Source organism: Daldinia loculata, assembly GCF_022478755.1.
Source record: "Daldinia loculata strain CBS 113971 unplaced genomic scaffold F4817scaffold_3, whole genome shotgun sequence".
NCBI lineage: Eukaryota > Fungi > Ascomycota > Sordariomycetes > Xylariales > Hypoxylaceae > Daldinia > Daldinia loculata.
The window spans coordinates 66,422-92,618 of record NW_026054857.1 but is presented as its reverse complement, the minus strand read 5'-3'; the positions used below and the strand labels follow the sequence as shown (position 1 = coordinate 92,618).

General features: G+C 47.4%; 9 protein-coding genes across 9 annotated transcripts; 6 read left to right on the top strand and 3 right to left on the bottom strand.

Moving 5' to 3' along the window:
* Positions 1-742: 742 nt before the first annotated feature.
* On the top strand, positions 743-2,562 carry F4817DRAFT_129547 (uncharacterized protein). Its single transcript, XM_049297727.1, has one exon. It carries the CDS (start codon positions 1,093-1,095, stop codon positions 2,101-2,103), a length of 1,011 nt encoding a protein of 336 aa, XP_049163112.1. The 5' UTR covers positions 743-1,092; the 3' UTR covers positions 2,104-2,562.
* F4817DRAFT_129548 (glycoside hydrolase family 61 protein) lies at positions 2,563-3,846 on the top strand. The gene has a single exon (XM_049297728.1). The coding sequence runs from the start codon at positions 3,022-3,024 to the stop codon at positions 3,781-3,783; it is 762 nt and encodes a 253-aa protein (XP_049163111.1). The 5' UTR covers positions 2,563-3,021; the 3' UTR covers positions 3,784-3,846.
* Positions 3,847-4,221: 375 nt separating this feature from the next.
* Positions 4,222-6,497, top strand: F4817DRAFT_324339 (TMS membrane protein/tumor differentially expressed protein). The gene is made up of 3 exons (XM_049301628.1): positions 4,222-4,399; positions 4,461-4,540; positions 4,611-6,497. The coding sequence occupies exons 1-3, from the start codon at positions 4,349-4,351 to the stop codon at positions 5,914-5,916; spliced, it is 1,437 nt and encodes a 478-aa protein (XP_049163110.1). The 5' UTR covers positions 4,222-4,348; the 3' UTR covers positions 5,917-6,497.
* Positions 6,498-7,440: 943 nt separating this feature from the next.
* F4817DRAFT_324337 (uncharacterized protein) lies at positions 7,441-8,569 on the bottom strand. The gene is made up of 2 exons (XM_049301627.1): positions 8,145-8,569; positions 7,441-8,017 (listed from the first exon to the last, which is right to left on the bottom strand). Exons 1-2 carry the CDS (start codon positions 8,477-8,479, stop codon positions 7,948-7,950), a joined length of 405 nt encoding a protein of 134 aa, XP_049163109.1. The 5' UTR covers positions 8,480-8,569; the 3' UTR covers positions 7,441-7,947.
* A 1,623-nt stretch (positions 8,570-10,192) lies between these two features.
* F4817DRAFT_311635 (cystathionine beta-l) lies at positions 10,193-11,595 on the bottom strand (the record flags this gene model as incomplete). Its single annotated transcript, XM_049300018.1, has 2 exons — positions 10,193-10,312; positions 10,369-11,595. The coding sequence occupies 2 exons, from the start codon at positions 11,593-11,595 to the stop codon at positions 10,193-10,195; spliced, it is 1,347 nt and encodes a 448-aa protein (XP_049163108.1).
* A 631-nt stretch (positions 11,596-12,226) lies between these two features.
* F4817DRAFT_324331 (AAA-domain-containing protein) lies at positions 12,227-14,257 on the bottom strand. The gene is made up of 4 exons (XM_049301626.1): positions 14,010-14,257; positions 13,657-13,942; positions 13,230-13,602; positions 12,227-13,179 (listed from the first exon to the last, which is right to left on the bottom strand). Exons 1-4 carry the CDS (start codon positions 14,103-14,105, stop codon positions 12,627-12,629), a joined length of 1,308 nt encoding a protein of 435 aa, XP_049163107.1. The 5' UTR covers positions 14,106-14,257; the 3' UTR covers positions 12,227-12,626.
* Positions 14,258-14,774: 517 nt separating this feature from the next.
* Positions 14,775-16,383, top strand: F4817DRAFT_311633 (chromosome segregation protein Csm1/Pcs1-domain-containing protein; the record flags this gene model as incomplete). The annotated part of the gene is made up of 3 exons (XM_049300017.1): positions 14,775-15,612; positions 15,669-16,082; positions 16,163-16,383. The coding sequence occupies 3 exons, from the start codon at positions 14,775-14,777 to the stop codon at positions 16,381-16,383; spliced, it is 1,473 nt and encodes a 490-aa protein (XP_049163106.1).
* Positions 16,384-16,654: 271 nt separating this feature from the next.
* On the top strand, positions 16,655-20,286 carry F4817DRAFT_324326 (GPI ethanolamine phosphate transferase 1). Its single transcript, XM_049301625.1, has 5 exons — positions 16,655-17,166; positions 17,233-18,791; positions 18,848-19,035; positions 19,089-19,233; positions 19,282-20,286. Exons 1-5 carry the CDS (start codon positions 16,989-16,991, stop codon positions 20,209-20,211), a joined length of 3,000 nt encoding a protein of 999 aa, XP_049163105.1. The 5' UTR covers positions 16,655-16,988; the 3' UTR covers positions 20,212-20,286.
* A 1,539-nt stretch (positions 20,287-21,825) lies between these two features.
* Positions 21,826-26,126, top strand: F4817DRAFT_324319 (fungal-specific transcription factor domain-containing protein). The gene is made up of 5 exons (XM_049301624.1): positions 21,826-22,629; positions 22,720-22,744; positions 22,952-22,969; positions 23,079-23,203; positions 23,274-26,126. Exons 1-5 carry the CDS (start codon positions 22,427-22,429, stop codon positions 25,642-25,644), a joined length of 2,742 nt encoding a protein of 913 aa, XP_049163104.1. The 5' UTR covers positions 21,826-22,426; the 3' UTR covers positions 25,645-26,126.
* The last annotated feature ends 71 nt before the right edge of the window (positions 26,127-26,197 follow it).

Sequence of the window (26,197 nt, the reverse complement as noted above, 5' to 3'; positions counted from 1 at the left end):
TGGTATTCGTTGGATATATTGGCCATGGACGTCCCTGCTTAGCTTGGTGCTATACCCAATTCATAGTCACCGCTTGAATATAGCTGATCCATTTTCAGTCTTGGCCAGTTTAGTAAATCGGGTTAAAGTGGGGGTCAATATTCTAGAAGCCGTCGCTACGAAAGTTGAAGGTTATGAATTAAAGGGGCTTTCTCTTGGGCTCTTGGCTGTCTTTAGCATTTTTTGAAAGTGGGGGGGGGGGGGGAGCAACCTGGGAAACATTTTGAAGGATTCAAGATGGTACCAAGTCGGGTATAGCGCAGGTTTGATCTAGTATAGCAATACGCCGGTCATAGAGTACGACGGGCCAATTACTATTGCTTGTTGAACACGATCGTACGGTACCCCCTACACTTGTAAGCCATCGGTAGTCGTTGGCCGGGGGGGTTTTATTCTGGGGTAAGCTACCTACATACATAATACATATAGGATTCATCGCATTTAGACGTCATCGCGTGAGCAAGTTGGAGATGTTGGAGTCGTTGGGAAAGTCTTGTTCAACAGACGAAGAAAAGAAAGAAAAAGGTAGTAAATAATGTATTGTTCGGTAACGCCTTGAAAATATTATAGGAGAATTAAATAAGTACTTCATAGGTAATTATATAAATAATACACTACATACATATGTATAAAGGGGTATCCATTAGTGAACATGTTACCTTGAAACTACCTAAGGTTAGTTAGTTAATATATTCCGTATTCAGTTGTATCTTCCGAGGTTACGAAAACCCGGACAAGGCTTTGATTTATAAACCCCTTTTGACTCCAACCTCCAATTGACTATGTACACCGTCATGTGGCCCTTTATGACCTTCGACCCCAAGTCCCCTAATTTTAATTCGTGATCGCCAGTGGAGAAAACATGTACTGCAGTTCTTGTGCCACTTCAGGAAATAACAATATCCTGACCTACGGCTTTGGTGCGTCATGTAATCGATGTGACCCCCGCCTCGTAACGAGACACAACATGTTCAGCATACCGAGCCACCCGCGCTTGGTCTGATGCTCTCCCCTTTATAACTTGACCGGATCATGGCCTAAAAGTTAAAATTCATGTTCCCTTGCCTTCTCACCTACATATCCTCTCCTACCCCGTCCTATCACTTATACAAACCCATAGCCGTCGTCGCCATGGCTACGTTCGCGAGTCTTCCCGCTGAGTTACGTCTAGAGATCTGGGATCTCGCGTTACATCAGGAAGCACGCGATCGCTTACTTATAATTGGCCAGACCAAGAATGCCCCCATCACTAATGAGTCGCCGCTCTGTCTCTTACCCCTCAAGCACCACGCAAGTCCGCTGCTCTCGGTCAATTCCGAGAGTCGCTATCAAGCCAAGGCCTTCTACACAGCTAAGCTTGACGTCTACGAAGTCCCTCGCCTCTCCAAAGAAGACGTCGGTCGTAACAGCAAATGCTCATACCAAGTGCAATACATCAACAAAGCCATCGAGACCGCTAGCGTAGTGAAGGGCTCTATCTATCTTAGCCCGCGATATGACTTCTTCGTCTCGATTCGAGGCATTGACACCTTCCCGTATCTCCAGGAAGAAAAGAAGGAAGACTTGCTCGACAAGCAACAAGAGAATCAAGAACCCCCCCGCCACTATATCACGGCGAAGATACCACCGGAGATCGCCATGAAAGTCCGTAACGTCGTCTGTATACAGAAGAACCTAGACAGAGACGACGACTTCTACGACTGGTGGTGGACAGACACGTACATGGAGAATCTCCTATACAACCGGGAGGAACTCGTGCGATATCTCTGCGTCCCACCATTCCGTCCCCGTTTATATGGTCCCGTTTACGTCAAATACCTCTGGAGAGCATCCGATTTCAAGCAGATACAGAACTACCTGCATCTATGGCTACCGCAAGAAGAATTAGAAGGCTTCATTTCCAGCGTGATCAAAAACCGTGGTCGCGGCTCTTACGACTTCCGGGAATGGTCACTGCATCCGGCTAATCGTATACCCAAGTTGGTATTACTCGATCTAAACGAGGAGCCACAGAAGCAAGACGAAGATTGTGCGCCAGTTAAGGCACAAGTCAAGACCTTATGATAAAAAGGAACTGAGATTACTTAGTACGAGTTATTTTTTTCTGGATTTGGCGTTTTGGGATTCGGTTTAGCATTCGGGGGATTTGGGTCCTATACCTACTGCTTAATACCTCGAGAATCTTTCGCGGCGAAACATTTTTGTAATTAAGGGTATGCCTCATGAGACTTTGGGAGTTGCGGTAAATAGGTGGTACTGAGGAAAATGGGTATGATGATCCACACGTAGCAATACATTCGCTTTTGCATTTCTCAACAATACGCAATGCGCATAACCTACCTAAGGTAGCAATCGGTCCGTCAATCGTCAATCATCTCCACCAGTTTAGTTTCTCCAGCTGCCGCATCAAGTATTTCACCTCGCAGGAAAAGCAACTTCATCACAAACAGAACTCAGCAAAACAATACGTAAAAGCCATGTGATGGAACATATAAACAGTGCTAATACATTCGATATATATTATATAAAGTATAAGGCGGCTAGTTAGTAAAATCAAGCAGCGTAGTTGTCATCATGGCCCTAAGACGAATACGTAACTTCGGCTTCCCCAGTTCCGCACGCGGTGATTTGATCTCCGGCAACCCGTTTCGTTAACCAGAGCGACGAATAATAACCGCTAAACATAAGCATCAATGAGGCCATTATTTTTAGAAGTGAATAGTTTATAATCCCACCGGTTAAGATCGCGAATTCGTGAACTGCCTTCCAACCATGCGCCGTGGTGAACGCTCTAGTCCAGACAGTAGTGTTGCATCGTATATAATATATAGTTCTTGGTGCTGGAGCCTCTGCGATAAATAAGGATGGGTGCTCCTGGTGTATTTCAATATCGGTTTCTTACCGTTATCAGTCGTTTGCTCACTGACTGTAGCTCGTAGAGATATTGGACTTGTGGAATCCCAATCCCAATTCTCATTCACCATGCCTGTGTCTACCGCCTCTCTCGTCACCTTGCTCGGTGCCTTCGTCACCACAACTCTCGGGCACGGATACGTCACCGGCTATGTAGCGGACGGTGTGCAGAAACCTGGCTTCTTGCTAGATTACTACTATGACAAGAAGAACGGAGGGACCGTGCCTCCGCTAGCCGCTTGGTACGCCGAAAACCTTGACAGCGGTTTCGTCGCCCCCGACGCTTACCAGACCGCCGACATCAACTGCCACAAGAACTCCGCCCCGGGCTCGCTGACGACGACGGTGAAAGCCGGCGGCACCGTAGTGTTCCAATGGGGCACCGCGGCAGGAGGAGCCTGGCCGCACCCTTACGGCCCCATCATCGACTACATCGCTCCCTGCGACGGCGACTGCAGCAAGGCGGACAAGACGAAGCTCAAGTGGATCAAGATCCAGGCCAGCGGCATCAACACCGCCACGCAGGAGTGGGCGAGCGCGAAGCTGATCGCGAACAACAACACGTGGACGACGACGATCCCCAAGTCTATCGCGCCCGGCAACTACGTCCTGCGACACGAGATCATCGCTCTTCACGGCGGAGCGTCGCTAAACGGCGCCCAGTCCTACCCTCAGTGCTTCAACATCCAGATCACGGGTTCGGGCACGGCGAAGCCCAGTGGAACCCTCGGCACTGCGCTCTACAAGAACACTGACCCGGGTATCCACTTCAACCCGTACGTCACTGTCACGGATTACCCGATGCCCGGTCCGGCGCTATTCACTGGTTAGAGAAGGATTCTTGAAGGATTCGGAGCGGGCCATTGTGCGGCGAAATGTGGGTAAGGTCAGGGAAGAAAGTCGGAGTCTGTTGTTTGGATGTTGGATAGTTAAGCTTGAGAAATAATATAAATTAACTAGCTATTTAAGCTATCTTCGTAACAGATACCTAAGCTTATATTATTTTTGGCAATTCGATGTTGTTCAAGTGAAATTGTAAGCTTAATGATGGCTTACTTGGGAAATACATAAATACATAAATGTAATTACAAGCTTCCTCACATCAGTTCTAGAATAATCTCTATTTAAAGATATTACTGTATACCCACTTTACTGTATCCGCGCGCGTCGCATGACCCTACGTAATGTAATGTAATGCCAAGTACAGTGTAAATGGTCCGTGCGTAACTTCCACCCATCACAGCCGCACGGCGTCACGCCAACTTCGACAGCAACGCCTCATCCTATCATAAACCCTCTATAATTCTTCCCTTCAACAACAATAAAAAAACCCCTACTCCGAATACAACAAGAACAAAAAGAGACACCGACTCGATATTGAAACCTTTCATCCAGGATGGGAGCGCTCCTATCTCTTCCCTTCCTGGCGCTGCCCGGCGCTGGCACGGTACGTTCAATAACCTGATTCCTTTAGTCGAACATGTCGAAGAAGACTAACGATAATCTAGCTGATATCCTTCGCTGCTAGCTGCTGCGGCGCCGCTACCTGTTCCATGGTATGCAGCGCCTGCGGGAAGTGCGGCAACAGGTAAGATAGCCAGACTCTATTCTCCTATACCGTATCGCAATGCGCAGACTAACTAACATTGAACTTCAAGTGTTGCTACCCGTCTCGCCTACGCCCTGCTTCTCCTCTTTAACTCGATTCTCTCGTGGATCATGCTCACACCTTGGGCCATCGAAAAACTGCAGCATTTGATGTTAGACTATGTTAAGATCAACTGTCCAAACGGCAAGTGTTCTGGCTGGCTAGCCGTTCACCGAATCAACTTCGCCCTCGGGCTCTTCCACCTTATCTTCGCAGGCCTGCTATTCGGTGTCGCCTCTACGAAAAACCCTCGAGCCTCCCTCCAGAACGGCTACTGGGGCCCTAAAATTATCGCTTGGCTCGCCTTTATCGTTATATCGTTCCTTATTCCCGATGCCTTCTTCCAGGTCTACGGCAACTACATCGCCTTCATCGGCGCTATGCTTTTCCTCGTCCTCGGTCTTATTCTCCTCGTCGATCTTGCGCATAACTGGGCCGAGTACTGCCTTGAACAGATTGAAAAGACTGACTCGAAAGTCTGGAGAGGCGTGCTAATTGGTTCAACCCTCAGCATGTATATCGGTTCGCTAGCCATGACCATCATACAATACATCTTCTTCGCTCATAGCGGCTGCTCCATGAATCAAGCCGCGATTACCATCAACCTCCTATTATGGATTGCTATTTCGGTTATCTCGGTACACCCAATCGTCCAGGAGTACAACCCTAAGGCTGGATTGGCGCAGGCCGCCATGGTCGGAGTTTACTGCACATATCTCACCATGTCCGCCGTCTCGATGGAACCCGACGACAAGAAGTGCAACCCCCTGGTTCGTGCGCAGGGCACCCGAACGACCTCCGTGGTGATCGGCGCCATCGTAACGATGCTAACAGTTGCGTACACTACCACGCGCGCAGCAACCCAGAGTCTGGGCCTAGGTAACAATAGGGGCGGTATCAAGCTTGCAGACGAGGATGAGCACGATCTCGTGACCCAACAGCCGGGACGCGAGGAGATGCGAGCAGTTCTACGCCGAGCAGTCGAAGAAGGTAGTTTACCCGCCGACGCCCTGCTATCCGACGATGAGGATGAAGAAAGCGGCAAGACGTCGCATGATGATGAGCGGGGCAGAACTCAGTACAATTACTCGGTGTTCCACATCATCTTCTTCCTGGCGACGTGTTGGGTAGGCACGTTGCTCACGGGCACGGTGGAGGGACTGGATGACCTTCCTCAAGACAGCGACTTCGCGACCGTCGGGAGGACATACTGGGCTAGCTGGGTCAAGATCGTCAGCGCTTGGATCTGCTACGGCATGTACATCTGGACCCTGGTGGCGCCTATCGTCCTACCAGAGCGGTTCGACTTTTCTTAGAGTAAACTGTGGGAGTCTTTTGTATAATTTAGTTAACTTATTTTACTATGTTAGAATGTTGAAGCATTGCTTGTTAGAGTGTATTTGAAACAAAACAAGCGTTCTATGGTAGTACCTCTATTTAAACCATTACTCAGTCATGCAAGTTCTTGATTGTTCTGTCTCATTACCTCTTATGTGTTGCTGGGCGGTTGTTCGTGTAGTTTAAGGAGTAGTTACATGCTGCTTTGCTGTGATATCACGAGATGAAGTATTTACTCTCAAGGGCTTACAGGCATAGTTTAGCCTGCAGATCTACCAGTTCATTGCGATTGCGTGTACGAGGGGAGAGAAAGTGAAGGCCGTGATATCTCGTTACGTTTTTGTCTAGTGTTAATCCATGACAAATGTTCCCAGATGAACCAGAAGATCACTTCATAGTAAGCAATAGCTGATAGGCTATATACATTTTGGAAAGTGGTCTCAAAGGGATAAGATCTAGAGCTTCCTATTGAACAATATTTTTGTACCGAATCATCAGTGAAGATGGAAAAGGTGTATGCGGATATAGCAGTTAATATTATTATAGGCAGCATAGAGGTTATTTACATATCAGTTTATTCCAGTGTTTATTTATCGTGGTCTTAATTATATCTAACGAGGTATAAATACAATAGGTTCAAATGGCTGTCTGGTACCATAGGAAGAACCTAAAGGATTAAAGGGGTACCTTAGAAACTAGATACATATGTGTCTTGAGGAAAGCAAGGTATATATACCTAGATAACGCACACCTATTAACCTACATTAGAAAAGGGACTTGTCCCCAAATGAAAAGAGGCCAGCGAAAAGCTCATAATTTGGATTGCCGTTCTAATTGCTTTACTAACTTACATTTCCTCCCCTTTTCTTCCGGCTTCTATTTGTACTACCTCTAAGCTATAACCACCCAGTCGTCTAAGGCCTCTCACCCGATGACAAGTCCCAGGTAACGTACATACGTACAAAACGTCTAGTTAATTATATTGCTCGAGGAGAGCCGAAACAGCGGCTGAGTAATTACTTGCGTTGGTGAGGCTCGGTCCTATCCACTTGGATGAGTTTATATAGCATCACATGTCTATGACTAAAAAAAAAAGGAGGCGGTGTAAACAAGGTAGTTGATTGTAAATCACATTTCACACATGACATCCGCGCGCAGTTTCACGGTGGTACAATATAGATACAGTTCGTTAGGTAGGTATTGGTAGTAAGCAGGCGGCTATGTGGTGGGACGTCATAACCGAGGTGAATAATATATTCTCAATGCTTGTTATACTTGAGCCTCCAGCTCAGGATTGGTACACCGTACTGGACTAATACTGGCTATCTCACATCAAGTACCTGGAATACCTACTAAGGATATATTCAATATTTTATTAGTATAGGGGTAAACAACCACCTCGTTCCTAGTCTACCTTCGGATTTGATCGTTACGCGTAAGGATGGATATAGGTAGGCATGTAGTATCAACAGGAGCTGAATATTAAAAATACCATTAGGCTATCAAGACTTATCTTAGAGTTTATCATGGTTACCCACATGGCAAGTGATAATATGTACGGTGCCGATATCTAAGGTGGCGCCAGAGCCTCATCAGCCCACCAGAGACACATGTCAGAACTCTCCTGCCAAAACATGGTTCGTGATGACCGACCATCTTCTCACGTGAATTTTCAACTGATCAAGGAACCTGTGTAAGAGAGCGCCTTAGCCCGATGTGTTGTCCCAGTTGAACAGCAGCATTGCCGTGACCACCCACGGCAAGCAGCTTCATATAAATTAAGCAGGTAGCGTACAGGGCCAGCCAGCCAGCCAGCCAGCCAGCGCGAGAAATATGACCTATCATACTGCGGAAAATAATGACGTGATAAGCTCCTTATCTTAGGCACGTAAGAAAGGCGCCTTGTCGTCCAGCAGGCCGGCTCATTGGACTTTGGAATGAGGCTGATCGGCTGGGCCATCTTTCTTAGAGCTGTGAGAGATGATTGCAGACGAAGGGGAATTTCCTACCTACGAAGCTATAATGTCGCTCAGGGGCAGCGGCATAAAATCACCCCATATACACGCTGCATGTGGGAATGTAGGTATGTATGTCTTAGCTATACGCCGACCTACATACAAGGCTCGATATCCCGACTTGTTTGCTCAATGCACATACATACATACATACCTACAGATAGCGAAAGGCTTCCACTGATATCGAGCAGCGGCGTTGAACCACATCGCATTTGCCTCTCCCCATTCTACGACGCCAAGATAGCAAACACGTTTTATTAGTGTTGTACCGCTTCCTCTCCTGTCTCTGATCCTGTAAACGGTCGACCGAGTAAACGCCTGCTGCTGCTGCTGCTGCTGCTGCTGCTGCTGCTGCTGCTGAGAGACCGTAAGAGTAAGAAAGGGTCTCACAAAATAGGGGGGGGGGAAAAAAAAAAGAGAGAAATGTTCCCCCAAGTCGGCGAATCAGACAAACACAGACATGTCTCCTTGTTTGTAAACAAGCCAAAAGCGCTCGGATACTGCGGCTCGAGCGAAAGAAATCCATATTCAGTCAGTCAGTCAGTTCGTTCGTTCGCATTGCCCGAGGTGTCGCCCGTCAAAGGCGGTGAAGAGCTGCAATTTGCAAATTGCAGCTCTGACGATACGTAGACGTAATGGTATCGACGGGTACGCGCATGTCCATTGCAGGCGCCAGTTCACCTGACCGCCCCCCCTCCTCCTCCTCCCCCCGTGCCTCGCCCTCGAAATACCTAGGTAGCTTAACAACTCGCTCTAGGCTGATAGATCGGCGGCCAGTGGCGCCTGTCTATCTGATCTCCTGTGCTTAGGTACCTAGATTGGGACGACCGTGGTGTGTATGTGTGGGTATGTGGAGGACGCCTCTTCTCTTCTGGGCCGAAAAAGCAACTACATCTTTATTTCCACATCAAATTTTTTTTTTTTTTGCAATTCACCGGTCGAAAACTAACAAATTACCTACCTACCTAATCTAACGAACAGCATACGATCGTGAATAGAGAGAGCTCTTGGCAACAAAGTGGGATCTTCCACACGAGCCGAGTTTTCGCTAAGCCATACCTAATTCCAACAAGCAGCACGCCTTTAGTACATCTGCGCGTGTTCTGTGTCATTGGACGATGCAAGCCACAGTAGCACATCCAGATCGATAATGGAGAGCGATCGTTGCACGAGCCGGGGGGGTATTGTTATTTCGGCTTTTTCGAATTTCGAAGCGTTGCTGCTATGTAGATTTGACTCATACTCGGCATATGTACGCCAGTCTGTGTGATATATCCAAGTATGGTGATATGACGGACGACATCTTTGCAGTCATATTCTTACCAGGTGCTTGTTATCCGCTTTATCTTGGAAGGCCAATGGAAACTCGCTCTCAGCTCTACAGGTCGGCGTAGAGGATGTGATGAGCCCACAGGATAGAGCTACGTAAGAAAGGTTTGTTCCTGTCTAGACATCGAACCACTACGAGGACATGCTTATTGCCAATCCTCATATCTATATAAGAGTCAGGTCCAGTCATGCCTAAGATAATCAAACTCGCAGGCTCACTCAGTCAGTTTTGATATTCTAATTAAATTCTTTTTTCATAATAATATCAGTTTGAACTCTGGACTTGTCGTCTCAGAGTCATCAGCCATCGCTAAGCCTCATATCTATCCCATAGCTCAACTCCCCTTTAACGAAAACAATGCCACATAGTACTCATGAGGCCGAGAAGATGCCCGACTGGTTCGTTAAGAGCATCGCTGAGAATAATATTTTAATTCTAAGTAACGTATATAGCGGCAATGGCACCAAGACTGACAGCAGTTCCGCGCAAGGAACATCCCAGCACGGGAGAGGTTCTTCTCAGACGACCATGTTAGAAATCTGGGCAAACGAGACCGAACGCGAGAAACTCCCCTTCAGTGAGGTGACCCAGCAACCGGCTGTCCAGTATGTGTCGCCCCTCGTTGACTTAACGCCGTCCATATACTAAGTATAGGTCTAGGCCACCTGCGAGGCATTGACTTTGCTAGAGTCGGCATCAATGTGTACATGTAACTCAAGGAGACCAAGCCCTCGCACAGGGGGCCAGGGGTTGGGTGCGTGTTACAGTCCCTTGTGTACAATGGTTAGTAAGAGCAATGGATTAGCAATGGAATATCGCTTTTTTTTAATTGTGAGAATATGATTTTGCTGCAGTGTCACATCGCGATATGCCGCGATTGGCTCCAAAACACGGAACTTCTGCAGGATCTCAAGATAATGTAGGCTCAGACGACGTATCGTTGCTCGAATTTGTGCTTCCGACCTGTGCTGTAGCTCCTACCGCATGAAAACCGTCAAGTGTAATCGTCACTGCACCTGCTTGTACGAGCTGATTGACATTAGTATGACGATGGTATGAAAGCTGACCTATGTTGTGACACTTACTGCACGAGATAGGTCGTCGACCAGGTCATGGACATCCTCAATACCAACACAGAGTCGAATGATGTCCTCGGGCATCTGCCGCTCCTTTCTTGTCTTTGCGTCGATGCTAGCATGGCTCATACGGCACGGCATGCTGATCAAACTGTTGACACACCCGAAGCTCACGCTGATTCCGTACAGCTTCGCAGCTTCAACAATCCTCTCAGATAAGGCGACGTCACCGGTCTCGAACGATAGGACTGCCCCGGCACCCCGCGCCATGGACCAATGAAGATCGTACTGTGGGTGAGATTTCAACCCAGGGTAACGTACGCGGAAACCGTGAGACTCGAGAAATTCAGCAAGTACTTGAGCGCTCGCTTGCTGCTTCTCCATACGAATTGCTAGCGTCTTGACTCCCCTCATGAGAAGGAATGAATCGTTCGGAGAGAGACCGCAACCGGTAGCGTTAATAGTGAAATACATCTTATCACCAAGAGAAGTGTCATTGCATGCGATGACGCCTGCCATAATATCATGATGGCCTGATAGGTATTTAGTACCTGACTCGTATACTATATCTGCTCCGAGTTCGAGAGGATTGCATAGCATAGGCGATAGCATGGTATTGTCAACGATGACGAGCGCCTTTGAATTAACGTCGTGGACAGCTTTCGCGATTGACGGGATATCGACAATCTTGATTAAGGGGTTGGTCGGGGTCTCTAAGAGCACCATGGAAGTCTTGTCCGAGACAACCTCGCGTACTCTTTCGACTTCTGTGGTATCCACATGGTGGACAACGATGCCTTGATTCGACGATAAATATGTAAGTAGCCGGTTGGTACCCCCATACAGATCATCACCAGTGATCACTTCATCTCCAGGACGCAACAGCCTAGTAATAACGTCTAAAGCGCCCATGCCGGAACCAACAGCAAGGGCTCGGTTAGCATTCATAATCTTAGCCATGTGGCGCTCTAGATGCGTTCGGGTTGGGTTGCCCGATCGTGTGTAGTCATATTCATCGCCACCCTTGGACGAGGTCTGCTTAAATGTAGCGGATTGGTAGACTGGGATGCTTGAGGCACCGTATTGGTCTTTGGTTTCGGTATAGACAAGTTCAGTAGCAAGAGCATAGCGTCGACGGCCGTTGGAGGGACTCGAGGGAGCAGGCGAGGGGGGTAGGGTGTGGCCGTCGATATCGACCTTGGAAACGGCCTTGTTTAGAGGTTTAGAGTCGTCCATGGTTGGGTGACGTGGTTGACGAGATGAAAACGGGACCTCCCGACGGCCGAAGGGAATCTAAAAACTTAAAACTTAGACCCGGACCTTTTTCTATGTATCAATAACACCGGTAGAACCCAATTGACTTGCTGATGGCCGTTAAACTATCGTACTCTTTGAATAAAAAGGAACCGTGTAAGTATATTAGAGAGAGAATTGGGGCGACTTCGAGGTAAGAACATGAAAAGATTCAATTTAGGTTATGCTGACGGAGGTAAATCATGTTAAGAAATTCCGTGATTGCTGGTCCGAGGTCGTCAGGTTGTACAGCTTGACTCAAAAGAGAGCGGTGTGGGGTCTAAGGTCCCTTGCAGCATCCGGTTATCGGGTTGAAGAGGTAAAATCTGGGGAAGACGCGGGTATCGCTATAGATGACGTGATTTGGGCGGTAGACAAAAGTATCCGATCGGTACATCGATAAGATGGCCTGTGCGCCAAGACCACGTTGTTTGACCCGTAGGGCTGACATACAACGCTACCCTATTTATTCTATTCCTGCCTAGGTACCTATTCTACTATTCTAGGGAGTTTAGGCCTTTAAGCTATGACAACGAGAGTATTAGACTATCCGTCGAGTTAGGTAATGAATAATGGTAAATTAATCACAGACAACTAAGTCGATATATTGTGACATACTACAATACTACAACTACATAGCTGAGGTATTGCTTTGGAATAGATGACTCGCAGGCCAGGTTCACTAATAACCATGTTATGATCATACATGCCAATAGTTCTAACGAGATAGGTAAACCTCAGCAGCTCAAGATACTCGTAAGCATCGAGCCTAAGGAAACAAATTCATCGTGGGAATTCATATCATTGTACAGAGTGACGTCTTCCGAACCAATGTCTAGTGCTAACTGCAACCCAAGTGGTGATTGTTTAAAAGAAAAAAGCCCTAGTTATTCCGATAGTTATTCCGACGTAAACGCCTTTCTCCATCCCCGTCCCCCCCTGATAGCTCATATTAGGTTCATCCAAATACCCATTTATGCAGAAGCCTCCGTAGCGGCCTCCGCAGTCTTCGCACCCGTGGTCGATGTCTCGACGGTTTCCGCGTCGTCCTCGACGTCCTCGTACTCGTCACTTGACGATTTCGCTCGTGCGTGGTTCTTCATAAGAATCTGGCCAGTACCTTTTCGCCCGAAGAAATCCTCTGTACGAATTCCTCGTACTTTAGTTGGGTCGATGGTAGACATAGAGCTTCCGCTTGCTCGGTGCTGGCGAATATATTCCCGTACCGGGGCCATAGCCGCATCGCGGCAAGCTTCCTTAATGTCGCTACCAGACATGCCGGCCGTTACTCTCGCTACGTACTCGATGTTGAAGTTGTCAGGATCGGTCTTGGTATCTTTGAGAACAAGCTGAAGGATCCGTAACCGTTGGTTTTTATCCGGTAAAGACACAGGGAACTTCTTGGGCATTCTGCGGAGGATAGCCTCATCGATGTCATGGATACGATTAGTAGCGCCAAGCACGACAATTCTTGCAGGGAGCCCTTGTGTATTTGCAGAAGTTAAGCCATCCCATAACGTCATGAACCTAGTATTTATCGTTAGTTCCTGATACGACTATGCACGGAGCATCCTTACTCTGCTTTGACCATGCCGCTAGCTTCATGTTCACCGCTTCTCCTGGTCCCCAGCACTGCGTCTATCTCGTCGATAAATATGATAGCAGGCTGTAGTTTACGAGCAAGAGAGAAGACTGCTCGTACGAGCTTATTTGAATCTCCGTACCACTTTTCGGTCAGGGTTGAAATATGAAGGTTGATGAAGGACGCGCCACTTTCGTGTGCAACGGCCTTTGCCAACATGGTCTTTCCGCAACCCGGAGGGCCGTAGAGTAATACACCAGACGGCGCGGATAATAAGGGCGCTGCGTGGGAGTAGAGATGCGGCATCGTTAACGGGTATATGACGGATTCCTTAACCTCCTCGATGATGTCCTCTAATCCACCGATGTCTGCCGTGCATATTAGAATCATAAGTCCAAGCAGATAAGGCAAAGTGTGCTAACCATCGAACCCGACGGGTATGTCTTCCGGCGGGACGACCTCTAACGCAACAAGGTTCTCATATTCATTAAGGACTAGATCCTCTATCCGAGGACCCCGTTTCGTGTCGTTGTTTGAGTCTTCTTCTTCTTCTATGCCCTCCTCTTCATACCCTCTTGACTTTTGTAGCCTCTGAAGGTTCGCTTTCGCTTTGAGTCGGGCCTGCTCACGCTTCTCCTTGTCTGGGTCGGCGAGGGTTCCTTGGAGAGTCGATATGACATTTCTAGTAAGAAACCAGGCGGCTCCAGCCTAGCCGACGGTGTTAGTGGTGCCAATCCGGCCGTGTATAAACTCCAATGAAGCGACTTTGACTTACTGTGCCTAGAATCAATAGTAAGTCCCAGAAATAATCAGATCCATTTCGTCTTCGGTCAACCATGGCGAAGGACTGCTTGATCCCGCTTGAAATCATTGGATATACCTCCCAGTTGGCTGGGAGAAATTAAGACGGTCGAAATACAGTCCGTGTGGATTTAAGGTTAAGACACGCCACAAAATGTAGACAAGCGGGCATACTACGTATGGAACAGTCCGACTCAGAATTAAAATGTTGGAACATGTAGGTACTACAATCAGGTAACTTGGGCTTACACAGTACCTACCTACCTGTAGGTACCTAAAGTATCACCGCCACGCCACATGCGGGAACGTGGCTGCCCTATGTACACCTTGGCATCTTATCGATTATGTTCCAATTGTTTGGCTTTTCTTCCTGCACAGGTATTGTGGAGACGTTGCATTGGCACATGCTGCACATGCTATGTACCCGGGTACTTCAATTGATCTGGTCTCCCTGCGGATTTTTTGTTTACTGGGACCCTCCAATCTAAAATATGATTGGCGGCGACAAACACATCCCACCCTCATCGCACCCTAGGATGCATACACTATCTCCCACGGTCTTTTGTCGCGTGATTGACATAACTAGCTAAACTACTGTACAAAGCTGGAGTTAGAAAAATCCAAAATTCATACAATCGCATTATAACATTATTCGGCTTAAATATAATTGGGTCTAGCCAGACTTCTACACGACCTTATCAAACCCTCAAGACGCGCCGCCAATTCGTTGTCGCGTTCAATGTCAAAGGCGAAGGCTGCAGCATTACTTAGGCTAGTGGGTTCAGACGACGAGGAAGAGGATATCTTAGCCGAAGACGCAGCAACTACTACTACTACAACTACTACAAGCATGGCCCCCGGAAGGAAAACCCGTGCGACGGCTGCTGCTGTTAAAGGTGCCACTACAACGAAACCCCCAGTGCGAAAAGTTTTATCTGATAAATCAGCGAATGTACAAGAAAAAGCCGCACGAGGAAAAGGAAACAAACGACCTGCCGCAGAGGAGATTACACCGGCAATAGAGGATGAGCTGGAAGAGGGGTCGATAGCTAGCGACGCGAAGCCCAAAGGTTCGAGGGGTCGACCACGAGCCGCGAAGGCACCGAAGATATCTAAAGATGACGAAATATCAACTACCGATCAATCAGAACCCACGGTTCGACCAGCAGGTAGAAGGGGACGTAAACCGAAGGCGAATACCGACACACTACCTGCAGAACCCGAAATCCCTGAAACTCAACCAGCCGAGGACGAGGTTCCGGAGACGCAAGCAGCCGATATGACAGGATTTAGCACAGAAGAGTATGACCAGATGGAGGATTTGCCTCCTCACAATCGCCACGGGTTATCCTCTGTCCAACGTATCCAATCGCATAATGTTTTCGGTATAAATCAAAGAACAGTACCAGCATCAGATTCCGAGCTTCACGAGCCATCGATGAGACGACGAGTAGGGGACCTAAGTCGGAAGTATGAGAACTTAGAGGCAAAATATCGAGACCTACGAGAGATTGGGATTAAGGAAGCAGAGCGCAATTATGACCGACTTAAGAAACAATCGGAGGAGAGAGCCAATAGTAAGTATCAAACGAGAGGATTTTAACGCGTTATGGAGACGGCTAACCATTTCTAGCTGCAAACCAGCTCATCGAGACTTTGAAGGCGCAGCTGTCTGCCCAAACCGAGCTTGCCAAAGAAGCACAACGTTTGAGACAACAGCTAGAGGCTAGTCAAACTAAAGCAGACCAACTTCAAAACAAGGTCGATGATACCAATGCCTCGTTGATGGAGGCGAAGACGGAGGTTAAGACACTCACCACGAAGCTAGCTGCTGCCCGATCAGCCGAAATGACGGCCAAGATTCCGAGCAGTGCTATTAAAGGGTCAAGTGCGAACAACCGACTTCTCGCCAATGCCGAAGCCGCGGCTCAGGTGGCGCAAATGAAAGAAGATCTATACGGAGACTTGACCGGCTTGATGGTCCGTGGTGTCAAGCGGGAGCAAGGCGGAGAAACTTACGACTGTATCCAGACAGGTAGAAACGGAAGTAAGTTTATTTGCAATTCTATTATCTCCTCCTTTGTCAACTATTCGGGCCTCGAAGCATAGACTAACCTATTTTTCTAGCTCTCCATTTCAAACTGGTCGTAGGTGGTGAGGAGCTCACAGAGAAACTTGATGAGCCTCAATTCATATACATGCCTCAGTTAAACTCAAGTCGCGATCAGGATTTGATCGATATACTACCTGATTATCTCGTCGAGGAGATTACTTTCCCTCAATCACACGCTGCGCGGTTTTACGCGAGAGTCATGAAAGCACTCACGGAGCGTCCGGAGTATGACTGAAGAGAGGGCTGTAGGCTTTTTTATTTATTTGTTAATAAGTTTTTCGGACGGGTGGGGAATGAATTATTGTAGATATCCAGATACCAGAATATAATTCTTTGTTGTTTACGGATTAGTACCCCCTATTATTCAGTTAAGGGGTTAGTTGAAGGTCGAGTTGACTCGCCCCCTCCCCACCCCCTAACATATGTACTACCTAGGTAGGTACCTACGTAATCAGCCCTGTCTATGCACCCGCAGACCCGCACCCGTACCTTAAATACTTAAGAATCCCTGCAAACGCAGACGCGATTTCCCAAGACGACACCTTGACGGCCGTCACGAAAGCATGTTGCAACCTGTCAATCTCAACTTGCGACTCGGATCTTCCCCTACGTACTCTACGTCGGAAAGCATCTTCGAGTCCCGTCTTAGATAGAGCTGAGGATCATATACAAAGACATAACGCATTAATTCATCCGTATCTTTCTCCTATTTCCTATGGATCCTCATCGGGCTGACCAACACATCTCATCTAAAAACCCGAAATTTTGGTGAGGCGCTTCTTCACTTGACCACAGCTTTTCCCGCTTCAGGACACCACTTGTCCTTTACAATCCACCGCGATGGCGGGTACCAGTCGCTTTAAATTCCTGGCTATAGCCATGGTATTCCACCTAATTTACATATACTCTATTTTCGATGTCTACTTCGTCAGTCCCATCGTTAGTGGAATGCAGTTGTTCCGCGTAGAGAGACCTGCCGGAGTTAAGGCGCCGGCAGATCGACTCGTCCTCTTTGTTGGTGTGTACCGTTCCTATACAGGGTATCAGGGTTAAAATTGCCGTCGCTAACGGATATATCAACTAGGCGATGGATTGCGCGCAGACAAGGCTTTCCAGTCACACCCCGAACCGTTCCCCGAAACCGAAGCCGATGAGGTCCCGAGACCGCTCGCGCCTTACCTGCGTTCCCGTGTGCTAGAACATGGCACATTTGGTGTTTCTCACACGAGAGTACCTACAGAATCTCGACCCGGACATGTCGCTCTGATCGCAGGACTTTACGAGGATGTTTCTGCTGTCGCTACCGGCTGGAAATTAAACCCGGTCAACTTCGATAGCGTCTTTAATAGAAGCGCTCACACATGGAGTTGGGGTAGCCCCGATATTCTGCCCATGTTCCAACATGGCGCAACTCCTGGCAGGATAGATGCGGACTGCTACGACGCGGAGTTCGAGGACTTCTCTAAAGAGGCGCTTGAGCTAGATTTTTACGTGTTCGATCACGTCAAGGAGGTTTTTGCTGCCGCGCAAAAGAACAAGACCTTAAATGACGCTCTAAGACAAGAGAAAGTTGTCTTCTTCTTGCATCTCCTGGGATTAGATACTAATGGTCATTCGTATCGACCATACTCAAAGGAATACCTTAGAAATATTAAAGTCGTTGACCAAGGCGTCAAGGAAATAACGGAGCTAATTCAAAAGTTTTACAACGATGATAGGACAGCTTTCGTGTTTACGGCTGATCATGGCATGAGCGATTGGGGAAGCCATGGAGACGGCCATCCAGATAACACCAGGACCCCGCTCATCGCATGGGGATCAGGTATAGCCAAGCCGTATGTGTATTCGGGGACTATCGCCCCCGGTCATGATGAATACTCATCGGATTGGAACCTGGACCAAATCAAGAGGAATGACGTACAGCAAGCGGATGTTGCTGCTCTAATGGCCTACTTGATCGGGGTCGAGTTTCCGGCTAACTCTGTAGGAGAACTCCCGCTGTCATATCTCTCTGCCAATATTAAAGAAAAGGCCGAAGCGTCTTTAGTGAACGCTCAGGAAATTCTAGAAATGTACAAAGTGAAAGAGAACAGCAAGAAGACAACAGAAATAAGATACCGATCTTATAAACCCTTAAGCGAGGAGAGCGGCTCATCCCCCGAGAGTCGAGTGTCATCTATCAGAAAGTTGATCGATAATGGAAACTTCGAAGAAGCTATCGAGGAGTCTGCCGCGCTGATGAAAATTGGACTCGAAGGAATGCGCTATTTACAGACTTACGACTGGCTATTCTTGAGAGCTCTCATTACCATTGGTTATCTAGGATGGATGGCGTACGCCTTGACAACCGTTTTGAACCAACATGTATTGCAAGGTAGCACTCAGCCCTCGAGAAACCTTGGTGGCACCATTGTCTTCTCCTCCATCCTTGTTACACTTTATGCGTCCTTCATCGTGTCGCACTCGCCTATTACCTACTACGCATACGCCTTCTTCCCTGTATTCTTCTGGGAAGAAGTTTACGCTCGTAGGGACAGTTTGATTAAGGGAAGACAGGCCTTATTTGGGCACATCAAAACCGGGCCCAATGTCTTATCCCTTACGTTCAACGTTGTCGTATATATTGGCATCATCGTGTCGCTGGTAAATACTCCTTTCCGATTTCCTAGGAGGCTTCCGAGGATGACTAACATATATAGGCATTTGGATATATCCATCGCGAAATTTTTACAATACTTTATATCGTGGGAGCATTATATCCTTTGACTACGGGAATATCTTTCCTCCAGAAGCATTCAGTTCTCTCTGCGACTTGGTTTATATCATGTCTGGTAATGAGTGTTTTTACTTTGCTACCAGCAATGAAAATTGAAAGCATACCCCTTACGTAGGTTGATCCGGTTGGTTACCCTTTAAATCTACCAAACTAACAAGCAATAGCATGGTTGGCGGTGCACTCATGGTTGTTGTCGGCATCTTGTACCTGATTTTCGAAGATAAGTTCCTGGCCGATTCTTCAAGTTCAAAGAAAAGCAGCACATTGCAGAAGGGTAATGAAATTTCCCGAAATTTAATCGGGATTCAGGTGAGTCTTCCACTTCGCTTGACTAATGTGCCATATTAACTGTAGTAGGTTGGGCTTATCATACTGGCTATGCTTGTAACTCGGAGCAGTGCTCTATCACTTCAAGCAAAACAGGGCTTGCCACGCGGGAACCAGGCTGTAGGGTGGTTGGTGTTGGTCATATCGTTTTTGATGCCTGTCGCTCATCGACTTCAACCCAATCACCATTACCTTCATAGGCTACTAGTTATTTTCCTTACGTGCGCACCAACCTTCGTCATTCTTACTATCTCCTACGAGGGTCTATTTTACTTCGCATTCAGCCTGTTACTAGTTACCTGGGTACGATTAGAACACCACGCCTACGAATTCCTCAAGTCGACTAGAAAGGCGTCAACAGAAGACAAAGATAACAATAAGACGTCGGCAGAGGCGGTAGTGTCCAAATTTCGGCCGCTAGTTCTATCGGATGCTCGTGTGGCCTTATTCTTCTTCATTCTACTTCAATCGGCCTTCTTCAGCACGGGCAATATCGCGTCTATTTCTTCATTCAGTTTAGACAGCGTAAACCGACTGCTCCCAGTATTTGACCCCTTTTCCCAGGGAGCACTTCTAATTCTCAAGCTTATGATCCCATTTGCGCTGATATCAGCGAACCTGGGTATTCTCAATAAGAGAATTGGAGTAGCGCCATCGGCGCTCTTCATGGTCGCAATGGCCCTGAGTGACATACTAACACTCTACTTCTTCTGGGTAGTAAAGGATGAGGGCTCGTGGCTTGAGATAGGGTCAACAATTAGTCACTTTGCCATAGCTAGCCTTCTCTGCGTCTTCGTGGCCGCTCTAGAAGGGGTGAGCGCATTATTTATTGCGGGCATCGAGGTAAACAACTCGCACGAGGCAGCCGCTGTAAGCAACGGAAAGGCATTGGAAGCGCCAATAGAGACGACCAACGGGGAAACTAAGGAGCCAGAAATAACGGCTTCAGATGAGACATAAATGTGTTTATACACGAGGCAAATCGCTACTATAAGCTTATATAAAGAGCATAATACAATCTGTACATACTATACATGCATGTTTATTGTAGTACAATTACGTGAATGAAATTTCCATGCAGTCCTCATGTCGTGACAGCGAATCTCGATACGAGACCCCCTAATTCGCTTCCAGACCGAATGTTTAGTAGATATACTGCTGATCTCGCCTAGCTGAACGTGAAATGTCCACTCAAACTCGCCAAAAGTTGCATATGTACGACGCAATATGTGAAAAGAAAAAACCAGGCTTGCCGTTTACTGTCCACAGCCTATGTATGTATGTATGTTGACGATCTCTCTACATTTGGTAAATGCCTCGGCTGTCCCGACGTGTTAGCAGCAGCGTGTCAACAAGTTAAGACCGCGAGACCGCGAGACAACTCTCCACATTTTTCCTCAGGTTTGAATGCCAAGCAATTCTACTGCTACCTAGTCGAATATGACGGGTATCTGCCGTAATTCGTGCTGAAGAAGAATACATAGGGTCGGCGCTATCTTTAAGCGTATCCTGTCGTTGGTCTAGGCTTGTGTCTTACAACGTAAGGCTACATCTCAGCTACTAATACATCCCACTTGTTGTAACATAGGTAATAATCAGCAACGACAAGCCTAAAGTGCACTTTGTATAGGTATTTTTCCGGCATTATTTCTTTCGCATATGTACATAGCATATGAAACGCCTCAGATCTTTGAGCTTCGTTACGGAGGTCGAGGCTAAAACCAGCTTGTCACCCGATAGGCTTGTAAGGGTCGTAAGGGTAGCAGGGGTAAGAATAGACTAAAAGAAAACGGACTCGCCGCCGAGTCAAGTCAACTTCTTACTCTTCTTCACATGTCAGTAACATATATAGGTAGACATATATAATACCATACAATACCCATGCATGTATATATACTGGTAGTATAGTTATTGTATATTCATCGAATGATCGGTATCTGGATACGGAGCAAACAGTACCCGATGGAGTCAAGCGACTCCATTATTCTAAGCATGTTAACATACACGTAAGAGTGCGTTAGGTGCGTTTTCAACTTCTAACGGAGAAGATCTCTAACCTTAGGTACCTATTTATGTATCATAGGTATGAAGACCGGGCTATAAAAGATGATGGCATAGATTTCACATGCTTAAGCAGTTGCTTAAGGGTGAATTCTTTTAAAGCCCCACCACGTGCGACTAAGTTAGGTATTGTAATTCTATATGCATTTTTATACGATTAAGGCTGCAATATTATATTATTACATCAAACAGGTATTTTCTCACCCGTTAACAAGCAATATGTGCGTTAGGTACCTGTTACTTAGGAAATATAGGAGGTAGTAGACTAGAACAGTCGAATAGTCCCGAAGATGATCTGGTTAGGTATTCCATGCATGCCCCCGTAACACGAAAGGCAAACCACATGTGCGCTAATGTTTAATATCCGTACATATGTACTGTACACCAACAATTACTATGCCAGGTACATAGGAATAACCAAAATGGATCAGGTACAAGACAGGTAGACGGACATTTCTCCATACCGGCAGCTACGGGACATTTTGTAGTAGACAACCTGACAACTAGAGAATAGGGCATTACATAGTAGAAGGTGGGAAGCTTCGGCGAGTTAGAAAGTTCAGTTCAGTTCAGTTCAGTTCAGTTCAGTTCAGTTCAGTTCAGTTCAGTTCAGTTGTTATAGACACCGAAGACATCAGAAAACAGAAAACAGAAAACCTCCTGAGTCTCCCCAAATCTCCTGGAGTAAGCGCGGGACGTCAAATTCGAAATCCGCTCCCGCGCTCCCCTTGTCGCATTGAACTCCTAACCCGCTCTCATATTCGCATCGCCTCCATTTGTGGTCCCCAAAGCTCTTTATTCAACTTTTAATAATTTTATCTTCCGCACCTTCACGTCCACGATTCACTAGCAGCAAACAGTTCCGATTGCCTTTCACTTAACCTACCTACCTACCTACCTACCCAAGGTAGTGTTCCTACCGGTCTGCCTATCCTATCCTATCCATATGCTGCCTCACCGGACGATGAGCCACCGTGAAGTTTAACCCCAAAACCCGAGTCCATCGACGGCGTCCCTTCCGCTTTGACGACGAGATACTTCCTCTTCACATATATTCCCTCTCTTCGACTGTAACAGATACGTATATAATTAATAGGACGCGAATCGAACCTGGATGGACGCCGATATGAATTCTGACGGTGGTGATCTGGCAAGGCAGCAGCAGCAGCAGCAGCAGCAGCAGCAGCACCAACCGCCGCCGCCGCCGCCGCTATCCGACTCGGGGTCGCTACCTACACCTCCTTCTAATAACTACAACACGCCACCGGGGTCGACGACGAGTACGCAGAATGCACAAAGCGCAATGAGTTTCCGAAGGTTTGTAGAGAATCTAGTGCGGTAGCATATTTCTATATATGCGCCATGAGTTTGCGACGAAAAGGCTGACCAAGAGTGAACTTCAATTAGACAACGTGCTTCGAGGGCATGTGAGGTGCGTATTCTAGTTCCTTTTTTTAACCTTTTTTTCTTCTTCGTGTTGTAGAGATTATCTGGCGCCCTTTTATCAGTTTCAAGCTCGAGCTACCTATCTGGGGCTCGAGGTGGGATTATTCTAAAAGAGCCGAGGCATCTCGAGAATGCGATCCATATTCCGTCTAGTTACCCTGCATCTCCAAACTGACCACTCGGATACCAACAGACTTGTCATGCTAGAAAGGTACGAAATAACGCCGTATTTTGATTCGCCGAATATAAGAAAAAAAGAAAAAAAATGGCTATATCGAAAACGTTCATAGAAGGAATATGATATTTACATAAATTATTAGGTGCGATGCGATGCGGCGAGCCTTGGCGTCCCCTGTACCAATTGTGTCGCCTTCCAAATCGAATGCAAAATCCCACAACCTAAGAGGAAGAAGACCCAGGCGAACGCGGCAAAAGACTCGGACAGGTGCGTGTACAGTCTTGGCGGTTACCCGTGGTGTAGTTGAATATCAAGAGATTGATTAGATCCTTTATAGCGACCGTGGGGACGTCATCGAAGAGGCCTCTCCGAAACCACCCAATGCCGGCTCCTCTAATACCTTCCCGGCGCGACCGGCTGTATTACACTCCTCCGAGGGTGTTCCAACTTCGACCGCCATAGAAGCCCAAGCTAGGAAAGAAGAAGTTGCCCATGACACATACCTCAACTTGGTCATGAAGCCCAAGTTTACCAGAGCCCCCATCACTGAGGCTGGCAGGGTAGCTTTCTTAGGAGAATCGTCGAATCTGACGCTGTTGGTTCACGATCGCCAGGGAGATTCAGATGTTGTGCATTACCCGCTTCCCGAGAATGTGCGCGGATCCAGGGCCCGCTTGACTGAGCTGGATAACATCGAGGTCGATATTCTTCATCGACGTGGGGCTTTCTTACTTCCGCCTAGGTCCCTCTGCGACGAGCTCATCGATTCTTACTTCAAATGGATACACCCTATCGTACCCGTTATAAATAAGACTCGATTTATGAGGCAGTATCGAGATCCTAAAAACCCACCCTCGTTACTCCTTCTGCAAGCCATTCTACTTGCTGGCTCTCGAGTATGCCACAACCCGCAACTCATGGATGCGAATGGGTCCACCACGCCGGCCGCCCTGACGTTTTACAAGAGAGCAAAAGCCCTTTACGATGCTAATTATGAGGATGACCGCGTGACGATAGTCCAAGCTTTGCTCCTGATGGGTTGGTATTGGGAAGGTCCGGAAGACGTCACTAAGAATGTCTTTTATTGGAGTAGAGTTGCTATCATTGTAGCTCAAGGGTCCGGAATGCACAGGTCCGTAGAGGCATCGCAACTGACCAAGGCTGACAAGAGATTATGGAAACGTATCTGGTGGACACTTTTCACACGCGACCGATCTGTAGCGGTTGCGCTGGGACGACCATGCAATATCAATCTAGACGATTCAGATGTTGAAATGTTGACCGAAGACGATTTCATTGAAGATGAGCCGGACAACGCGAGCGGAGTCGCCCCTGATCCTATACATGTTCAATTCTTCCTACAGTACGTCAAGCTTTGCGAGATCATGGGCTTGGTCCTATCCCAGCAGTATTCTGTAGCATCCAAGGGCCGACGCCAGAATGCTATCGATCTCACTCACAGCGATATGGCTTTGGCCGATTGGCTACAGAACTGTCCCAAATCGGTATATTGGGAGATGCCGCGACATCATTTCTGGAGCGCATTGCTTCATTCTACCTATTACACTACCCTTTGTCTACTACATCGGGCGCACATGCCTCCTAATAGTAGTAACGCCGCCAGGTTTCCGGACGACTCTTCCTACCCTTCGCGCAATATTGCCTTCCAGGCTGCAGGGATGATCACGTCCATCATTGAGAACCTATCGGCGCATGATGAACTTCGCTACTGCCCTGCGTTCATCGTCTATAGCTTATTCTCTGCTCTCATCATGCACGTATATCAGATGCGGTCGCCTGTCTTCTCCATCCAGCAAGTTACACAGATTCGGATTCGGACCTGTATGGAAGCTCTTAAGGAGGTTTCTAAGGTATGGCTAGTAGGCAAGATGGTCCACACCCTGTTCGAATCAATTTTGGGCAATAGAAATATGGAAGAGAGGTTACAAAAAGCTGCTGGCAAGCATCATAGGAAAGTTCAACAAAGCTTAGCTCAGCTGGAGCAGCACCAGCAAAGACAGCAAGAAGCTACTAAACGGAAATACGATGAGATGGCTATTGACTTCAGTATAAATACACCAGTGCATCAGGAATCGTACGAGCGGTCGCGTCCTCAAACCCCCAGGAACGAACCTATCCAAAACCAATCACCACACATGGGCCCGCCCATCAACTCACCGAATACTAGGTCTGGAGACGCTTTCATGGGCACTAACAGCAGACCACATACCCGACCGGCAACCCCGTTCAACCCGTCCTTCTCCCTCCCAACTACGCCTCCGGACCTCTATCTCGTGACTCGTAATTCACCAACCCTTTCACAATCCCTATGGGAGAATTTCCAACCGGATCAGCTTTTCCCTGAGAGTTCTCACATGCCGATGCCGCAAATGTCGCCGCCGCAGAACCAGCAAAGTCTCGACCCGAGTCTTGTGAATCCGATACAGGCTGGTATGTCACCGCAGTCGCCGAGGCAGACCAACCAGTTCCAACCCCGGGTGCCGAACAAGGCCGCCGTTACGAGTCCCCCGCAGGCTAACAGTTTCTTACAACCAGGAATTGGAGGATACCAGTCCCAAGCGAACAACCTGTGGCAGGGAGGCGAAGTTAACACGGGAATGCCGGATGGCCAAAGTCCAAGTGATAGCTGGAGTACCGGATCCGGACAGCAGCCTGTGCCGGCTACTTTGAATGTCGAAGATTGGTAGGACACTCAACCTATCAAGATGAGAATTTTGCTAATATATACTCATTATCTCAGGTTTCAATTCTTCGGTATTAACGGGAGCGATGTAAACTTTTCTGGCTTGGACATGCCCATAGGCTGAGGCTGGCCCTACTGTACGATCATATAATGATATTTCTGATGCTCTCTCGGTACATTTCCCCGGTCTTTTGTCGGGTCACGATTGACGTGATAACATACAAGTGGGCTTTATGCTGTCATATTTGCTGGGAGTTCCGGTGGGCTTCTTAAGGATTGAAGCTATGTAGGTATGCGAACATACTGGAAAATGGCCTTGTCACTTACGAATATGGATGGGACATAATCGCCTATGAACAAAATTTATACATTTATATTTGTATTTATACTGAACTACGCGAAAGCGTATGTGTAGTAGTAGGAATATTACGCAATAAGTAAAAGTATTGGTTGCAAGATGAATACAATATATGTGATTTTAAAGAAGATCCAAGTTCGATAGGAGGTAGTAGTATTAGCATTAAATGTGAAAGGTGCATGCATACGACTGTAGATTG

Excerpts from the sequence above, each read along its gene's own strand:
- F4817DRAFT_324339 (XM_049301628.1), top strand. The coding sequence starts at position 4,349 with ATGGGAGCGCTCCTATCTCTTCCCTTCCTGGCGCTGCCCGGCGCTGGC. Across the intron at positions 4,400-4,460 it reads CGCTGCCCGGCGCTGGCACG|CTGATATCCTTCGCTGCTAG; the intron begins GTACGTTCAATA and ends ACGATAATCTAG. Across the intron at positions 4,541-4,610 it reads TGCGGGAAGTGCGGCAACAG|TGTTGCTACCCGTCTCGCCT; the intron begins GTAAGATAGCCA and ends TTGAACTTCAAG.
- F4817DRAFT_324319 (XM_049301624.1), top strand. The coding sequence starts at position 22,427 with ATGGACGCCGATATGAATTCTGACGGTGGTGATCTGGCAAGGCAGCAG. Across the intron at positions 22,630-22,719 it reads AGCGCAATGAGTTTCCGAAG|ACAACGTGCTTCGAGGGCAT; the intron begins GTTTGTAGAGAA and ends AACTTCAATTAG. Across the intron at positions 23,204-23,273 it reads GCGGCAAAAGACTCGGACAG|CGACCGTGGGGACGTCATCG; the intron begins GTGCGTGTACAG and ends GATCCTTTATAG.
- F4817DRAFT_324331 (XM_049301626.1), bottom strand. The coding sequence starts at position 14,105 with ATGATTTCAAGCGGGATCAAGCAGTCCTTCGCCATGGTTGACCGAAGA. Across the intron at positions 13,943-14,009 it reads TACTATTGATTCTAGGCACA|GCTGGAGCCGCCTGGTTTCT; the intron begins GTAAGTCAAAGT and ends ACCGTCGGCTAG. Across the intron at positions 13,603-13,656 it reads CATACCCGTCGGGTTCGATG|ACATCGGTGGATTAGAGGAC; the intron begins GTTAGCACACTT and ends TATGCACGGCAG.
- F4817DRAFT_129547 (XM_049297727.1), top strand. The coding sequence starts at position 1,093 with ATGTTCCCTTGCCTTCTCACCTACATATCCTCTCCTACCCCGTCCTAT.
- F4817DRAFT_324337 (XM_049301627.1), bottom strand. The coding sequence starts at position 8,479 with ATGGATTTCTTTCGCTCGAGCCGCAGTATCCGAGCGCTTTTGGCTTGT. Across the intron at positions 8,018-8,144 it reads TGCGATGTGGTTCAACGCCG|ATTCCCACATGCAGCGTGTA; the intron begins CTGCTCGATATC and ends ATACATACCTAC.
- F4817DRAFT_324326 (XM_049301625.1), top strand. The coding sequence starts at position 16,989 with ATGGCGGGTACCAGTCGCTTTAAATTCCTGGCTATAGCCATGGTATTC. Across the intron at positions 17,167-17,232 it reads TCGACTCGTCCTCTTTGTTG|GCGATGGATTGCGCGCAGAC; the intron begins GTGTGTACCGTT and ends TATATCAACTAG. Across the intron at positions 19,036-19,088 it reads ATTGAAAGCATACCCCTTAC|CATGGTTGGCGGTGCACTCA; the intron begins GTAGGTTGATCC and ends AACAAGCAATAG.
- F4817DRAFT_129548 (XM_049297728.1), top strand. The coding sequence starts at position 3,022 with ATGCCTGTGTCTACCGCCTCTCTCGTCACCTTGCTCGGTGCCTTCGTC.